Consider the following 16,195-nt stretch of genomic DNA (forward strand, 5'->3'; position numbering starts at 1 on the left):
CTATTATTTAAATGACTAATTCTCTACAATTGACTAAAACATTAACTAGAATATCTACAGAATTATATGATTACATTTTTCTCGCAGGACTTTTTAGTCCACTCTTAGAGAATTTAAATAGGTATCACCTTCGAAAAAGATCTACCATCTATCTACTTAAAGACGGAAATAGGCTGGAAAAAGATTTTAAATCTCAGCCATAGTAGTAAACGAACTATTTACAAGTTAGACCTTTCGTACACAAGGCAACATAAATCTTCAAAAAGAGACTTTAGTGCTAATGTAATAGGGTAGAGTTTCGTGCACAGGTAAGCGCCGCTGCAAAGATCGTCGGTATAAAAGTTGCCACCGTTGACCGAATAGAAAGCTCGCGGTAACGACTCGCGACGTAAGTATACATTAATAATATCGAAGATTTACGTTTCCTTGCCTACGAAGAGACAGTACACTTCAATTTAAATTGCGCGGCGATTTTTGTCCAATTATTAAAATTTAATTTGTTTCATCTTTAACCAATCTCCATAAATTAATTGTATCTTTAAGTGCAAACCGTATTATAAATATATCAGTCCTTGATAATTGCAGCGAAAAAAATATCTAAGGTTAACTGTACACGGACAGATTGAAACAGCCGCTGTCGTCTACTCAAACACACCCGTGTACAGTCTTAATGAAATTTAATCGTTAACAGAAATCGATACCTTTATCAATAATGATACCCATCTCTACTAGAATAGCGAAAGTTATAAAGATAACATAAAGTACAACTAAAACACCACCAACTCGTTTCCTTAATTGAAACTTCCCAATAAACAGAGTAACGTATAAAGCAGCAACCGCAACTAACAAAGAGCCCACAATAAATCCGATTCCAGCGGAGTTTATGTACACTGCAGAACTTTCCGCGCCTTGTCCCACTAATGTCAGGGTTCTGATGAGCCAAGGTACACCGAGAGCGAAGAGGATCGCTAAAGAATTAGCTCCCAACGCATTAGAGACACCTATACCGCCTTCACCTGAAAACAAAGATTACATGTAATTAAATAAATGTAGATCATCTGTTAACTACGCCGAGCTTTAAAACATTCTCGCTTACACAGCCAACATTTTATTAAAAATTAATATCTCAGTTTCTTTAATTAGGCCTGTTTCTATACAAGTTTAACGATAATGGAAACACATAATGATATCGGAGTACAACTTGTTAGTAAAGGGAAAGGCGTAAAATACTCAAAGTTACTTAACAAGGTTTTTTGGTAACACAATTGTTTCAGTGATGTATTTATTTGCTTTGTTTGATGTTTTGTTAATCTTGGCATTACCATGCAGAATTATGTTAAGAGTTCTATGAAAGAATCTAAAAGCCCTATCTATTGTTTTATAAAAAAATGTTTAATAATTAAAATAATGACTATATTTTATTAATTAAAATAAGAAACAGGTACGTAACATTTTCCGCATTAACTTTAATCAAATTGATTGCAACATGTACATGGCAATGATTAAATCAGCTTTTTTCTGTGTCCACAACTCCTATCAGAAGATTAAACGAACAATAATATTTCACGTAGTCGAAAACACAATCAATACTCCACTGGTCACACTAGATTGCCATCGATAAAATACATATTAAATGTCCGATAAACACGATTCGCTGTTGCCAGAGTTCTACATATGTTCGAATTTCAAGCACACTTCATATTCAATAACGCAGCTCGCTGTACGCTTTGTGAATGCAAACTCTATAATTCGCTATTTCGCAATATTACCTAATTATTACAGATGGGATTTGAAGTTGTTCGGAATCGCTTAATTGCAATCGTAGAACATTGTACACACAAAGGCTACAAAAGGAGATGAAGATAGAATATGCGTCAGGGAATCATAAATGTAGGAAATAGGATATTTGTAGCATATTTACGATGATAAATCTTACACACGTTAGGGTATAAAAGGACTCGAAGAAGTAAAAAGGAAAGTCAAGTTGTTATTTCAATTAAAACGTAGCATTAAGAAAAAAAGTAATAAAGATGTGGCGCCTTGGCCTAGACTAAGCAAATTAGTAACAATTCAGGAGTCTTGGAAAGGTAACATGATCATGCATGAAGTATTAGGTAGTACCTAGAAAGAAGATCTTTTTTTGATGTATTGGTAACGAAGGCTTACGTTATGAGTCAATAACATTTTTGGTACAACAAATGATATAATTAAACCTATGGTAAAAGTTGTATTTTCGTAATACGTACCTCTCCGCGACATAATAAATATAGAACAGGCCTCAGGCAGACAGCCTCCAAACGCCAAAAACGTCATTCCCATCACGGAGTCCGGTATGAAGAATGTGTGTCCTGAAATGTTGCAAATTTACTGTGAAGTAATTCGCTAGAGTTTAATAGAAGCACAAAATAAATAAGAATAATATTGTAAAGTAATTAAAGAAGAGAATAGTTTTCAAATAAAAAGATACATCAAAGTAAATGCAGAACATAATAATTTTGTAAAGCAAATCCAAAGTATACTGTATACTGAAAGTATTGAATTTATACATATCGTATACATATAAAGAAGTATAGGCGATTGTATATAAATAAGTTGGAATCCAGACAAGTAATCGAAATATCATAAGCCCTTTGGTATTAAATGATTATAGATTGTAACGAATAAGTTTTTATCAAAATCAGTAATGACTAATGATTTATTTAATCATTTAAATATATTTGAGTGATTAACATTTTTATCGCATATTTAATACACAATTATGTCGTAAACATTACCTGTCAGTGCCTATAATTATCTATTTAATAATGAATAGAATTATTATATCACAAGCAAAAAATGAATAATTTTCAACTCTGAAGATTAATAAAGTACCATTCAAACTTTATAGCTCTATGTACGGGCTTAGATGGAACGCAATTGAAAATATCGGCGTAGTACGTGTAAGCTACACCCCCGCGAGCAATGTCCACCCGACGTGGACCAACCTGCCTCCCACCTCGAACCCCCATAACATTTGAATGTTACAAGACTTTACAGTTATATTGCATTACTCGTGTACTTTAAAGTAGTATTCAGATTAACACATGATATAAAAAAAATAACAAAATACTAAATTTAACAGAAGAACGATGATTTTTTACTTACCAATAACGGTCATACTCCATGAAACGAAGTAAGAATTAACACCAATCCAAACAATACACATAATAAACGACAGCGGATAAAGTTTCCTGTATCTTGCGGGCAAAGGTATTGTAAAAGTTAGTATTAACTTGAGTGGCCAAGTGTACACCCACCAAATTCTGTACGCTAAAGAATTTTCTCTTGGATAACGCCATACACTTTTATTAGGCTTTTCCAGCTCTTCCGCTGAAACAAATGAAATAACATTTTAAACTCAAAATAATCTTTATCATCATCATCACCAGCTCACTATACGTCCCCACCGAGGGGCTCGGAGCCTACCCTAATACGGGGTGACTAGGCCATAGTCAACCACGCTGGCCAAGTGCGGGTTGGTCGACTTCACACATATCTTTGAATTTCTTCGCCGATATGTGCAGGTTGCATCACGATGTTTTCCTTCACCGTAAGAACGTCGGGTAAATTATGTACATATGAAAATTCGAAAAATCGAAAATCACATTGGTACACGGCGGCGGGATTCGAACCCAAGACCTGTGGATTACAAGTCAAGTGTTCAAACCACTGAGCCACCGACGCTCAATAATAATCTATATACATAGGAGTAAAAGGTTAGCATGGTATGATCATGTTATGAGGGATAAATCGCATGTAGCAAGGAGAACGTTAGTTATGAGTGTGCAAGGGTACACCGGTAGAGCTAGACCTAGAAAGAGTTGGATGGATTGCGTGAAAGTTGACATGACCAAAAAGGGAGTGATGACTGAGATAACGTATGATAGAGTTATTTGGAGGACAAAAACTTGTTGTGCCGACCTTACGGGTGCAGGGTAAGGAGGATGATGATGACTCAAAACAATCTATCATAACGGTATTGGATATCTGCATGAAATTTATTAATTACCGATTTCCGAGTTGTAACATTGATATGAAATTATCAGATCATTCATAATTTAATCATTATCACCAACCTATTTCATTCCATTGCTTGATGAAAACTTTTCAGATTCAGAAACCGGGCTAACATCTATCTTACCTTTCTCATTTACAGCAACCTTTTCGGGAATATTGTTAATCACTATCTCGCCGTTATTGAAGCCTTTGTTATCAATGCCCTCTGTGGTCTTGTTGTCATTCGTCACAATATCTAGAAAACAAAGCAAATACATTTGTGCGATTGCTTTGGCAAACATTAAAGAACACAAACATAACTGTTTTAATACTTAAAACTTACGTTGATTATTGTTCCGCGATCTGCTTTCCATAATAGAATCGTATAAAGCGAATATTCTGACACTGTTAAACATCACAACGAAGTATGTGACGTACAGAATGCCGAGCACTAACGCTTCATACCACTCGATCCGACCGTCCCAAACAATAATGACCAAAGCGACAACGTTGAACATGTAAATGATGACATCTCTTGTAACTGGACGACGGTCTATTGTAATTGGCTGAAATGAAAAAGATGTAATTACCAACAGGTATCAATATATTAAACAAAACACATTGAATGATTAAACAGGATTAAGAAGACCTAACATTAACATCCATCCAATCAAACTTTCGTATTTATAATGTTAAAAAGATCTGTATTAGTTTTTTATTACGTTGCTTTTTTAAAATAAAGATACAAATATAGAAAACATCACAATGATGTACTTACTATTCGAATTCGAATATAATCGGATTTGCTATTTCAATATAGTAACCGTAGACTTAAGCCCACATTCAAAATGTAATACTCGGACGCGAATGGATGTTTTGATGAAAACAGATTTATAATTAAAATTTTCAATACATAGGGGAAAAAGTGGAGAAGGGTTTCAGACTGGGGGCCATGGAATGGGAAAATGTGTAGGGCATGCTCACTTCAAGTGAATCGACGAATTAATATGTACGGCGGAGGATAGCATATTGTATAAGATATTTGTTTGAGACCTATGTCCAGCAAGTTTAAAGTCTAACAATGATGAAACAAACAGACATATGGTAACAAAAATATTCATTAGCCATTTTCAAATTTAAATTTGAATCTCGTTTATATGACAAGATTGGGCACAACAAAGTGGAGTACGTGGGCAAATTTCTTTATCCGTCTTCCAATGTTTCAATCTTGTCCGTCTTTATACTTTCAAATTGGTTGACTCCGCAATAATATTAGCCGAATCACTAATTATCCCTTCGCTCAACTCATTAACACGAGGACATAAAAGAAATAGCTAAGTTATCCTTCCGCGATAATTCTGATATGTGGTCAAATTTAAATCGTCTGCTCCCTAAATTTTCTCATAAAGAAAGGATTTAATTGGGGAGTTCGTTTAGCCCGTATAAGGCATCACTTCTTAACATAGTAGTATAATAATTGTTTACACTTATAGCAGCAAGACCTCCAATAGCAGCAACACCTAACGCGTTGAAGATCGCCGAGCCCACGATTGTACCGACACCCATGTCAGACTCCGTAAGAAATGTGGATATCACGTTAACGAAGAACTCGGGACACGATGTTGCTACCGACATAAAGGTAGCCGCCGCAACGTTCTGTGACAAAAATATAGATAATTAAAACAAAAGTGAATTCAAAAGTACAGAAAAAAAACATTGCACATTATAAAACACAAAAGTATAAGTGGCTATGAATTTTATCGACAAAATACAAGCCTATTTTAATATCACTTCATTTAAAATTGTTATTGAATCCGAAATCCCAATTTTCAATAAAATTATAGTTTACAGAAGCACTTACAGGAATAACTCATTATATGAAAACAACAACAAATATGATATGATCACTTTGACTAAAGAGAAAAGGACTAGGCACAGCGCCGCCATATTTAATAAATTTAGTCATATTTTAAGACTAGTAAAGTAAAGTTGATAATGACACTTAAAATTGAAGCAAATGAGCAAGCAATTTTAAAATCTGTTATTCGTTTTTATTTGACAGATAGTAATGAGCACGATTCACAGGTTCTGTCTATTAAAATTTCAGGTAAAATAGCGATGAGATATTTCATCGTTATTTTACTTGAAAAGTTCTCTGAATATAAACTCTATTTGCTCTCTTGGAAAAATGAGTTGTTGCATATTTATGCAATATTCCGTGAACAGATTTACAAGTCCTTTTAATTTAACAAAACTAAATTTTTCTATAACATTAAATTATTGATTTGGGTACTGATAAAAGTTATACTCGTAAGAGTTAACGCGTAAAGAAAGTCGTTTGAGAAATACCCTTCATACATGATATGTGGATATCTAAAAAGTCTGATCATCATCATCAACTTGCCCTTATCCCTTATGGAGGGTCGGCACAGTATGTGCTGCTCTTCCATACATCTCTATCAGCCGTCATATCTGAATCCACTCCTTTCTTAGGCATATCCTCTTTCACACAATCCATCCATACTTTCTTCGGTCTTCCTCTTCCTTCGTAGCCATCTACATTCATTCATAACACTTTCTGGTTAATGTCTTCAGCGTCTGGTCGCATAACATGTCCATATCGCGCTAACCTTTGCTTCTCAATTTATCCACCACTGGCGCTACTTTCAAACTTCCTCTAATATAAAAAAAAACTCGGGTAATTCAAAAGATAAGTTTAAAAATCACAAACCTGAGGTATTTTCAAATCCTCGCATATAAATTCGACGCATGGAATGAAATAATCGTTGCAAACAATCGTCAAAAGTGTAAACGCGTACACTCCGAATAAAACGTACAGCAAAAATGCTCCTTTTCTCAGTTGATCATCTGAAAACGGGAAACGTTTTAAGCCCTTTGATAAATCCGAGTGAGAAACTTTTCTACAAATGGACGCACGAGAAAGAGCGGATTATGTTTTAACAAATAAGATAGTCTGTTCATATGTCGCAGTGTCGCCTCTGAATGGATTTTCAGAACAAAGGTCTCAAAGTTACAACTGTCGACTGCTAACTTTTAGATTTTACAACAATTTTGCAGATTTTTTTAATAAACTGACATTCCTAACAAATTTAAAATGAATCATTTAATTTGTATCAGACTATTGTATTTAAAATTGCATAACTGTAATTAAAAAAATAATAATTACATTTGCATTATTTGCATATTCAAGACTCACCTGTAAATGCGTCATCAGGAAAACTGTCTATCGAATCACCACCGATGCAATCTATCTCCCGCACAATATTCTCTGCCACTTCGGTCCTCGTCCGCAGCCACGGCGTCCAATGCCACGTCTCCCATTCATCTTCGAGTTTCCTCATCAGTTCCTCGGTAATGTACACAGTTTCACCATTATTGTTGACTATCGGCACGTAAACATCACTGGTCGAATCTGTGTATTTATAGACCTTGATTAGTACACTGTAAACTGTGCCTTATAATGTTTAACTTAAAGTTTAATTTTGTTATTGCACGAAAGTATTAAATTAAATAATTTTTACACGTCAAAAATTAGATCGAGTATAAATTAAAAAAGTAATTTGTCGACTTGATTTTCTGACGATGTGTGACGTTGGTATTTAACGCGCTTTTAATAACTTCTGCGGTTTGTTACGTATCTAGCGACAGTGACAAAATTATTGAACATATTGCCTTTTCACACGAGGGCAGAATACGAGACAGAACAGGATAATAACGCAGTACTACAATAGTAGTATACTGTCGTTTCCAGACAATCAAAACAATAGTTTGGAAAAGACAGTATGGTTTTAAAAATAAATACACGTTCAAGGACTGTACTACTCTGTTCAGTTTAGGTGTTTGCATTTTGTTAATTGCAGTACTAATTGTCTACTATCTATGTCACTGTTCCGCCCTCGTGTGAAACAGGGATAAATCAGTAATCTAGATCGTCCGCTTCTTGTCGGTACATCGATTTTTGGAACGTTTTGTAAACATAGCATGGTTATTTGCGATAACGTTATAGATTTTTTTTCCTTTTGTCACGAACGTGACGCGTTGGGTTAATAAATATTGATCATGATGTTCTTATTCTTTACACAAAAAAATAAGAAGATAGATGCATTTTTGTCGTGTGTATCTTTTCACTGTTGACGTATAGAAGATGATAAGAATGTCTGTTTTTTTTTAATTAAAAAAATCGTATTAGAATCCTTCATCTTATCATTATTAGAGGAAGTTTGAGAGTAGCCCCAGTGGTTGATAAAATAAGGAGTAAAAGGTTAGAGTGGTATGGGCATGTTATGAAAAGGGATGAATCGCATGTAACAAGAAGGATGTTAGTTATGAATGTGGAGGGGTACATCGGTAGAGGTAGACCTAGAAAGAGATCGATGGATTGCGTGAAAGGTGACATGATCAAGAAGGGAGTGATGACTGAGATGACGGATGATAGAATGCTTTGGAGTACGAAAACCCGGTGCGCCGACCCTACGGGAGTAGGATAAGGCAGGAGAGATGATAATTAGAATCCTTCATCTATCAACATAATACGAGTACATACCATAGGGTTATAAAACTAATGTACAGCACACACTTTTTATTATAATTTTTAATACACATCTAAATTATGTATTAATAATTTGTTTATCATCGATGTCCTAACATTATATTCTTAAGCGTTTCCGCCTTAAATAATCACTGATAACGCAATGTACTTTTGTCGATATAAATAAAATACACTTTTGCGATAAGTGTTTTGTCTAAGTTTACGCGTAATACTAATATCTTACATACAGATTGGGTCTATTATGTACTCAACATTTAATTTGTTACTCTAATTACATATGTAATTAGCTGTTCGCACGCGGCTTCATCCTCATGACATAAAATAATCTGTTTTATTGTTGCAAACGTCAAAACTCAAATAACAAAGAAACCAATACCCAGTATTGAAAAATGTAGCCTTAAGAATATCGTAAGCATATTTGATGAAAAAAAGCATTATTCAAAAATATGCTTTAATTGCTGACATCGTATATAACAAAGAAGTATATTTAGGTTTTTATTTCATAAACAAATTATACTATCATACTTCATACTAATATTATAAATGCGAAAGTTTAGATGGATGGATGAATGAATGGATGGATGGATGGATGTTTGTTAGAGTTTGTAGCCTAAACGGCTGAACGGATTTCAATGAAATTTGGTACAGATGTAGATGATAGTCTGGAAGAACACATAGACTACTCACTTTTATTTTTTTTAATTCCACGCGGATGAAGTCGCGCGCGAATGCTAGTAATGTATATTAATGAAAGTATAGATAAATAGTACCTCTATACATATCTTATACTTACTGAAGTCCTCTAATGCAGTACCACTGGCTGCGACACACACAATTAGAATAAAAAGAGACGCCACCGAGTACATTTTAAAGTTTATCCGATGTTGTCCCTTCCGCTTTTATCTGCAACAAAGATATTGAAATTTGTTGGTAACACAATTCGACGAAAGGTATTACAAAAACCCGTTTTGTACATTTTTTCAAACAGTTCATAATGTATCCCTAATTGGCAATTTTTTAACGCAATCCAGTTTTATACAGGTTGTTTAAATTTACGTTCTCGTTTAAATTATTTTTAATAATTCATTTCCTATGGCAATTTTGAGTTGTGAATTAAATACGCTTTTCTGTCTAATATCTTGTTTAAAACAATTACATAAAACTTTTAAGTAAAGTTAAAAGCAAAGTAATTGTAATAAAACATTAGTATGAAAAACAATACCAATAGTAAGGGAGTCGGAGCAAGGATTTACTCGAATCGCGTACAGTCAAACGAAACGGGGCAATGTTACAGCCAGTGAAGTACACTCGCTGCAAATAGAACTCGTGTAGCAAACAAATTGCTCTTTTACAGATTTACGTATGGCATTTAATTGGAATCATGGGTCCTGCCCTTGCTACTGCTACGCTCGACTTAGTCCTAAAATCTCTACTTCGCCTCTCTTATTACAACATTTAAATACTTTACGGACTGTAAAACGGGAAATGTGAATTTCTCAGCTTATTCTACTTGCATCCGAGTCAAAGCTTAGTTCACAAACGCAGTCGAATAGTTGGGAGTTACTTATTACTCCTGCAAATACTGCGAATTCCAAATGATCGCCTTATCTTCCAAATAGAACTGTACTCGTATATATAATGTGGAAATATCTAATTGGCCGTTATTCCACAGATTCATCGGAAATATTCCTTTACTTAATATTATTTGTTATATTGTTACTAGCTTTCGCCCGCGACTACGTCCGCGTGGTAATAAAAAAAAACTAAGTAGCCTATGTGTTCTTCCAGACTACCCATTACATGTATGCCAAATTTCATTAAGATCTGTTCAGTAGTTTAGTCTACTAACTCTAACAAACATCAATCCATTCATCCATCCATCCATCCATTCATCCATCCATCTAAACTTTCATATTTATAGTATTAGTATTAGCATGATTAAATAAATCTTATTTTATGAAATTCAAACAGCTTTCGATCTCTGCAGCGTATTGACTATTGTCAATATTATCGGAATAATTAAACGAAATAACTCTGTAAGGCGTCGACCTTACAAAAGGTTGTCCCATCCTTTACCAACAGTTCTTATCATCTTTAATGCAAAGTATCAGATTGAATTAATATCACTGGAATGCATTTATGATAAAGAATAATCCATAGCAACAATTTATGAGCTACGCAAAATTTTTACGATATGACTGCTGATTATACTTTAGATAATAATAGACAAGAAAGACAAAGAAATTAGTATTAATATCTAAATCTTTTTAAGTAAATAATCCATAGGTGCATTATTAACATAAACTAAAATAACATAAACTTGCCCTTGTTCCTACGAATTAGGCATAATGCTGCTTCCATGGATATATTAGCCGTCGTATCTGAATTCACTACCTTCTTAAACATATTTTCATACAATACGTGCAATGTATTTATTCATTTGGATTAACGAGAAAATGTATTACAAGTTTCAAAATTAACGGCGACTTGTAAAATGCGAGTTCATTTTTTCGCAGAAAGGTCGTAGTTCGCCAGTGGGCAGCTGCGAGTGGTGGACAGGCGGGGTGGATCCCCCATGGGGGTTTTCGTGCCGCCTGTTCCTAGAATTGTGTTCGGCGCAACAGCGTCTCGAAATAAAATCGCGTTTTAAAATTTCGAACTGAACTACGTGATGAGCAAATAAACGGTTAGATGCTAGTAACACGGTAATCAATTAAAAGATTTTCAAACACATATTTCCAATTCCGCGTAATTCATACTTTCATTTTACGTAACGGAATATTTTTTTATCTTTCGTACAGAAAGGAATAAGTGAAGATATGAAAAACATCCTCATAAAATCACCAATTATTTTCCTCTCCATGGCAACATTTATACGATTTTTTTTCTGCTTTGCTTTTCTGCTTTGTGTAAATTTTTATGAGGGAAAAAATATCTAAGCCTTCGGTAATGACTTTCTTTATTGAGGTCAATTAAATGTACCAGACTATTTATACTTATTTCAATTATCGTAATTTGAGATGGTAATACTTACAATTATAATATTTTTACATAATGTTTTCAATTCTTTTAATCAAAGTACGTCTCAAAGATCGAATTAATTAGAAACGATAATTTTTCTTAAATGTAATTAACATATTTTCATAAGATATAATTATGCTGACTTCATTATAAAAGTATTTAAAAAAATGTCTTATTAGTAGTTAGTAAGGAAAACCATTGGTATGTCAACATATTAAATTAATTGAACTGCAATATTTATGTTTAATTAGAGATTGCGTATACACATTCAAAGAGGTAATTGTAATAATCATCTCGGAACACAATCATGTGCGAATGATTTCGTTTGTAATTAATATCACAAATGTTTACTGAAGGATTGCTGCGGACAAGCAGAGATTTATCTTAAGTGTAACACAAACATATTTGTATAACAACAATATCCTTCAATAAATCAATAACGAGACAAATAAAAATGTTCACAATATGGAGTGTATTAATATCAAAATTTGATAACCTATTTATATAAAATGGCTATAATAATAGAGCTATGCATTATCGATAGAATACGCTCAGCAATCACATCACTAATACTTACAGTAAACACCTTCGGGACTAAATCCAGATCGCCTGTACACAAAATACTAATTAAACATTATCGATGTTTACAGTAAAATTGAATAGCTGTCAGCGTTCTGCACGGATTTCATAGTCAACACTGAAATAAAGATACGAACGCCAGGGTTTTTAAATGATAATCTTAATTGATAACGCTCCTTCGTAATGATTAGTGGTTACAATTATTATTCTCGTACTTGTGTTTACTATTTGTCGATTTCGTGATTTATAATTATCTTTCGCTTTGATTTTTCACGCCCTATTTTTAGTGTTGAATTTTTAATGTTCCCCGAAAATACTAATAATAATAATAATAAGGATTTGGCTCACGAGATTACCGCCATGTGGCGTATGAAATCGACTACCATTATTCCGATAGTCGTTTCGGCACACGGGCTGATAGCGAAGACCTTCAACCAACACCTCAAGAAGCTCTCGCTACACAGTTGGATTAAGGGCCCGATTCAAAAGGCGGTTATTTTAGAAACCGCACGACTAGTGAGGAGGTTCCTGTCTCTGCAGCCCTGACCACTGGTTGCTTGAGTCATCGGATTCCGCAGCCGGTGGACTTCTATTTTTCTATATAAAATGTTTTATTTTGTTTTTTTTTTAAGAAAATCATGTGAAATATGTTATATATAAAAATAAGAAAATAAAGATATGAGAATAATAATAATAATAAATATGCTCTTGTGGAATCTAAGGTACCATATTACCAATATCAACCTTCACCAGTTCTAGAAAATAGCCGTATCACGCTCTACTGGGATCAATCTATTATTACGGACAGGACTATTGCTGCCAATAGGCCTGATATAGTAATAATAGATCGGTCTGAGAGTTGTGTAATGTTAGTCGATATCACTATCCCACATGACGAGATTCTCGTGAAAACCGAAAATGAAGAATTATTAAAATATTTGGATTTGGCTGACGAGATTACCGCCATGTGGCGTATGAAATCGATATTCGTTTCGGTGCACGGGCTTATAGCGAAAAGCTTCGACCGCCACCTCAAGAAACTCTCGCTAGACAGTTGGATTAAGGGCCCGATTCAAAAGGCGGTTATTTTAGAAACCACTAGTATTGTGAGGAGGTTCCTATCTCTGCATCCCTGACCACTGGTTGCTTGAGGCATCATTCCGCAGCTCTTGGCATTCTATCTTTTTATAAAATCTGTTTTTTTTTTATAATAAATCATTTAAAATACATAAAAATAAGATATAAAGATATATGAAGAATAAAAGCAAACTATAGGTAAATTAACGGTCTTAAGTTTTTCTTTAGAATTAAGTATTAAGATTTATTTAAATTATACCATACAAAAATAATGTAAAAAAAAACCTCCTTCTATTTAACGTCGGGCCTAGACCTAGTGATAGTTATAAAACAGTAAAAAGTTTTGTCTGCCCTTCCGCAACTCCGCACCTCTATTACGGATAATCCCCAAAAACGCTCGATCGATTTTGTCTGAACTTTTCATGGACGGTAGCGGATATATGCGGGAGTAAAATCAGCTATTTAAATTTTAATTTCGCTGTGGCGAACTCGTGTAGTGTAAATAAATATTGTGTTAATATACTTTGAAGCCATATATCCGCCGCATTGCAATGTTTATTCCTGTCAAAAGAGTGATTGTGTACCAAAAAACCAATATTGTCGGAGAGAGGACATATATTTGATTTGTACGCAATAGTTCCTGAAATTACTTTTGACAAAATTTTAGCGTGGTCGCAGTTAAAATACATTCGGAATCTATTTTAAAAATATAAAAGGATTGCGAAATGGTGACACATTCGTTTTTGTTTACATTCATTCGCTTTACAATAGCAGTGCAATATAAACCGCGTATGGAACAATGTAGATGTCATCTAATAAATACGGATTGGTTTTTGATAAAACATTTTTTTGTAGAAGAATTGTTTACCAATAGCCAGTATTCAACTTGAACAAATAACTATAGAAACTAATTTAAGGTATCGTAAGTTATATTAAACTAGCTTTCACCCATGACTCCGTCCGCGTGGAATTAAGAAAAAAACAAAATTTTGTAGCTTGTGTTCTTCCAGACAATCCTCTACATATGTACCAAATTTCATCGAAATCCGTCCAACCGTTTACGCTACAAACTCTAACTTTTGCATTTGTAATATTAGTATGAAGAATGTCGGAACAAGGGAAATAGAGAATTATTTCTTTTTTAAATAACGAATTTCAATTTTACTATTCCTAATAATGTTCAAGTAGTTTGCACTTTTTTTTCTTCTTCATACAAGTATTTATATGTATTATAATGAACTTCCAACTAATAAGCACATCACAAACAATAAGAGTAACCATTTATTTCTCTCATTATTTGTTTTCCTCACAGCAACAGCTTGTTAAGATTTAAAAAAAATGTTAATAAAAAAAAACATCGAAGATACATACTATTTAAATATTTCCGTGACCTTGTAAATTTTAATTGTCCCCATAAATGGTGCATAGAATGTTTTATAATTTACCTACAATCTTACTAACAACTGCACTAATAATATGGCTTAAGTAGTTTTGTATGCGGAAATGCAACCATCACCTTAAATAACTGTCAGGCGAAATTATCAGCTATTTTAAAGTGGCATATATTTACGGTAAGAAAACATTTTATGCCACTCGTAGTTCCTCGGTAGAAACCCATTAGAATTGCAATGCGACACATACTTCTGGCCCGGTGAAAATCCCATCTTCCACTTCTATCAGAAACTATGTGAGACCTCCTAAGACATAGATAACATAACTAGATAGCTATAGATTGACACGTCAACTAAAATTATGACAAATACTAACGCAACTGTCAATATCAAAAAATACTATTGTTGTACTGTAGCAGTTTCGTATTTTATTCTTTTACTAGCTGTTCCCGCGTGCATCCGCATAAAGTTATGTAAATTTTATTTTATTGTTTACATGTGTCAAATTATCAATTGCAAATGTCAAAACATGACAAACCTTGGCAATCTTGCTTCCTTGATGTCGGCAGTAACTTATGATCTCTTTCCGACATTAGGGTCTTTAGTTTAGATGTAATACGAACTAAGTTTTACATTTTATGACGAAAGTAACCGCGTAAGAGGTGACTCTTGATTGTAATTTACCGTTACTTATGCTCACCGGGCCAGACAAGTTTGTCGATCTATAACGTTCGTTTTTCAAACTATTATACAACTTATAGTCCTGTCATTTTAATCCCTATCTGCAATTATTTTAACGTATTTTGCAAACAGACAAGATTATAGAAATTAAAACATAAGATAGATCGTACCTAAATTACTATTCTGTCAGATTAACGGTCCAGGTCAGATCTACAACTCTTGTTAATTCCGAGAAAAAACGAAATCCAGCCCAATTTAAATTTCCAGTATAAGTTGACCTCCGATTTTATGATAGGACATATGTCACAGGGTTCAGCTTAGCTGGGCATTTTCTGCAACACGATCAAACGTTGCGGGTAACAATCTCTAGTAAAAAAAAAATCTTATTTGAAGAAAAATGTTTTGTTAACTTACGTTCCTGTATCTATAGAACTGAACAATTAACCAATGTATTAAAGTATTAAACGATACGCACAAAATAAAAAAGTTATATGAATTACTTGTAATGTGTCACTAAAGTTTAAAATGTAACTTTGTCCGACTCGAAGGACCAGAATAACTATTACTTATTTATAAATCTACTGAATGTCAAAGAAATAGAATAAAAATACAGTCGACGTTGACGATAGCGGGTGCAATATGGTTAGGATGTTAAGTCAATTATCGGCGTAATATTTTTAACCTTGGCGTCAACGCCATATTTGCACCGCCAGTGTGAATTCGCCCGCAGCAGTTTTAGATACCCAATATTTGTTTATGGAGCTTCGGAAAATTGGACAAGATTACATGAACCCACACATAACATTAATGTTACAATTTTATGGTTTCATATAGCATTGAT

The 16,195-nt window shown here is 33.9% G+C and overlaps 1 protein-coding gene across 1 annotated transcript; it reads right to left on the reverse strand.

The window, feature by feature from the left end:
* Positions 1–550: 550 nt before the first annotated feature.
* LOC106108406 (sodium/potassium/calcium exchanger 4-like) lies at positions 551–12,319 on the reverse strand. The gene is made up of 10 exons (XM_013289571.1): positions 12,204–12,319; positions 9,399–9,508; positions 7,253–7,468; positions 6,767–6,903; positions 5,521–5,691; positions 4,379–4,601; positions 4,181–4,291; positions 3,145–3,369; positions 2,247–2,348; positions 551–1,016 (listed from the first exon to the last, which is right to left on the reverse strand). Exons 2-10 carry the CDS (start codon positions 9,469–9,471, stop codon positions 685–687), a joined length of 1,590 nt encoding a protein of 529 aa, XP_013145025.1. The 5' UTR covers positions 9,472–9,508; positions 12,204–12,319; the 3' UTR covers positions 551–684.
* Positions 12,320–16,195: the final 3,876 nt, after the last annotated feature.

Source organism: Papilio polytes, unplaced genomic scaffold (genome assembly GCF_000836215.1).
Source record: "Papilio polytes unplaced genomic scaffold, Ppol_1.0 DF821544.1, whole genome shotgun sequence".
In the NCBI taxonomy this organism is placed as follows: domain Eukaryota; kingdom Metazoa; phylum Arthropoda; class Insecta; order Lepidoptera; family Papilionidae; genus Papilio; species Papilio polytes.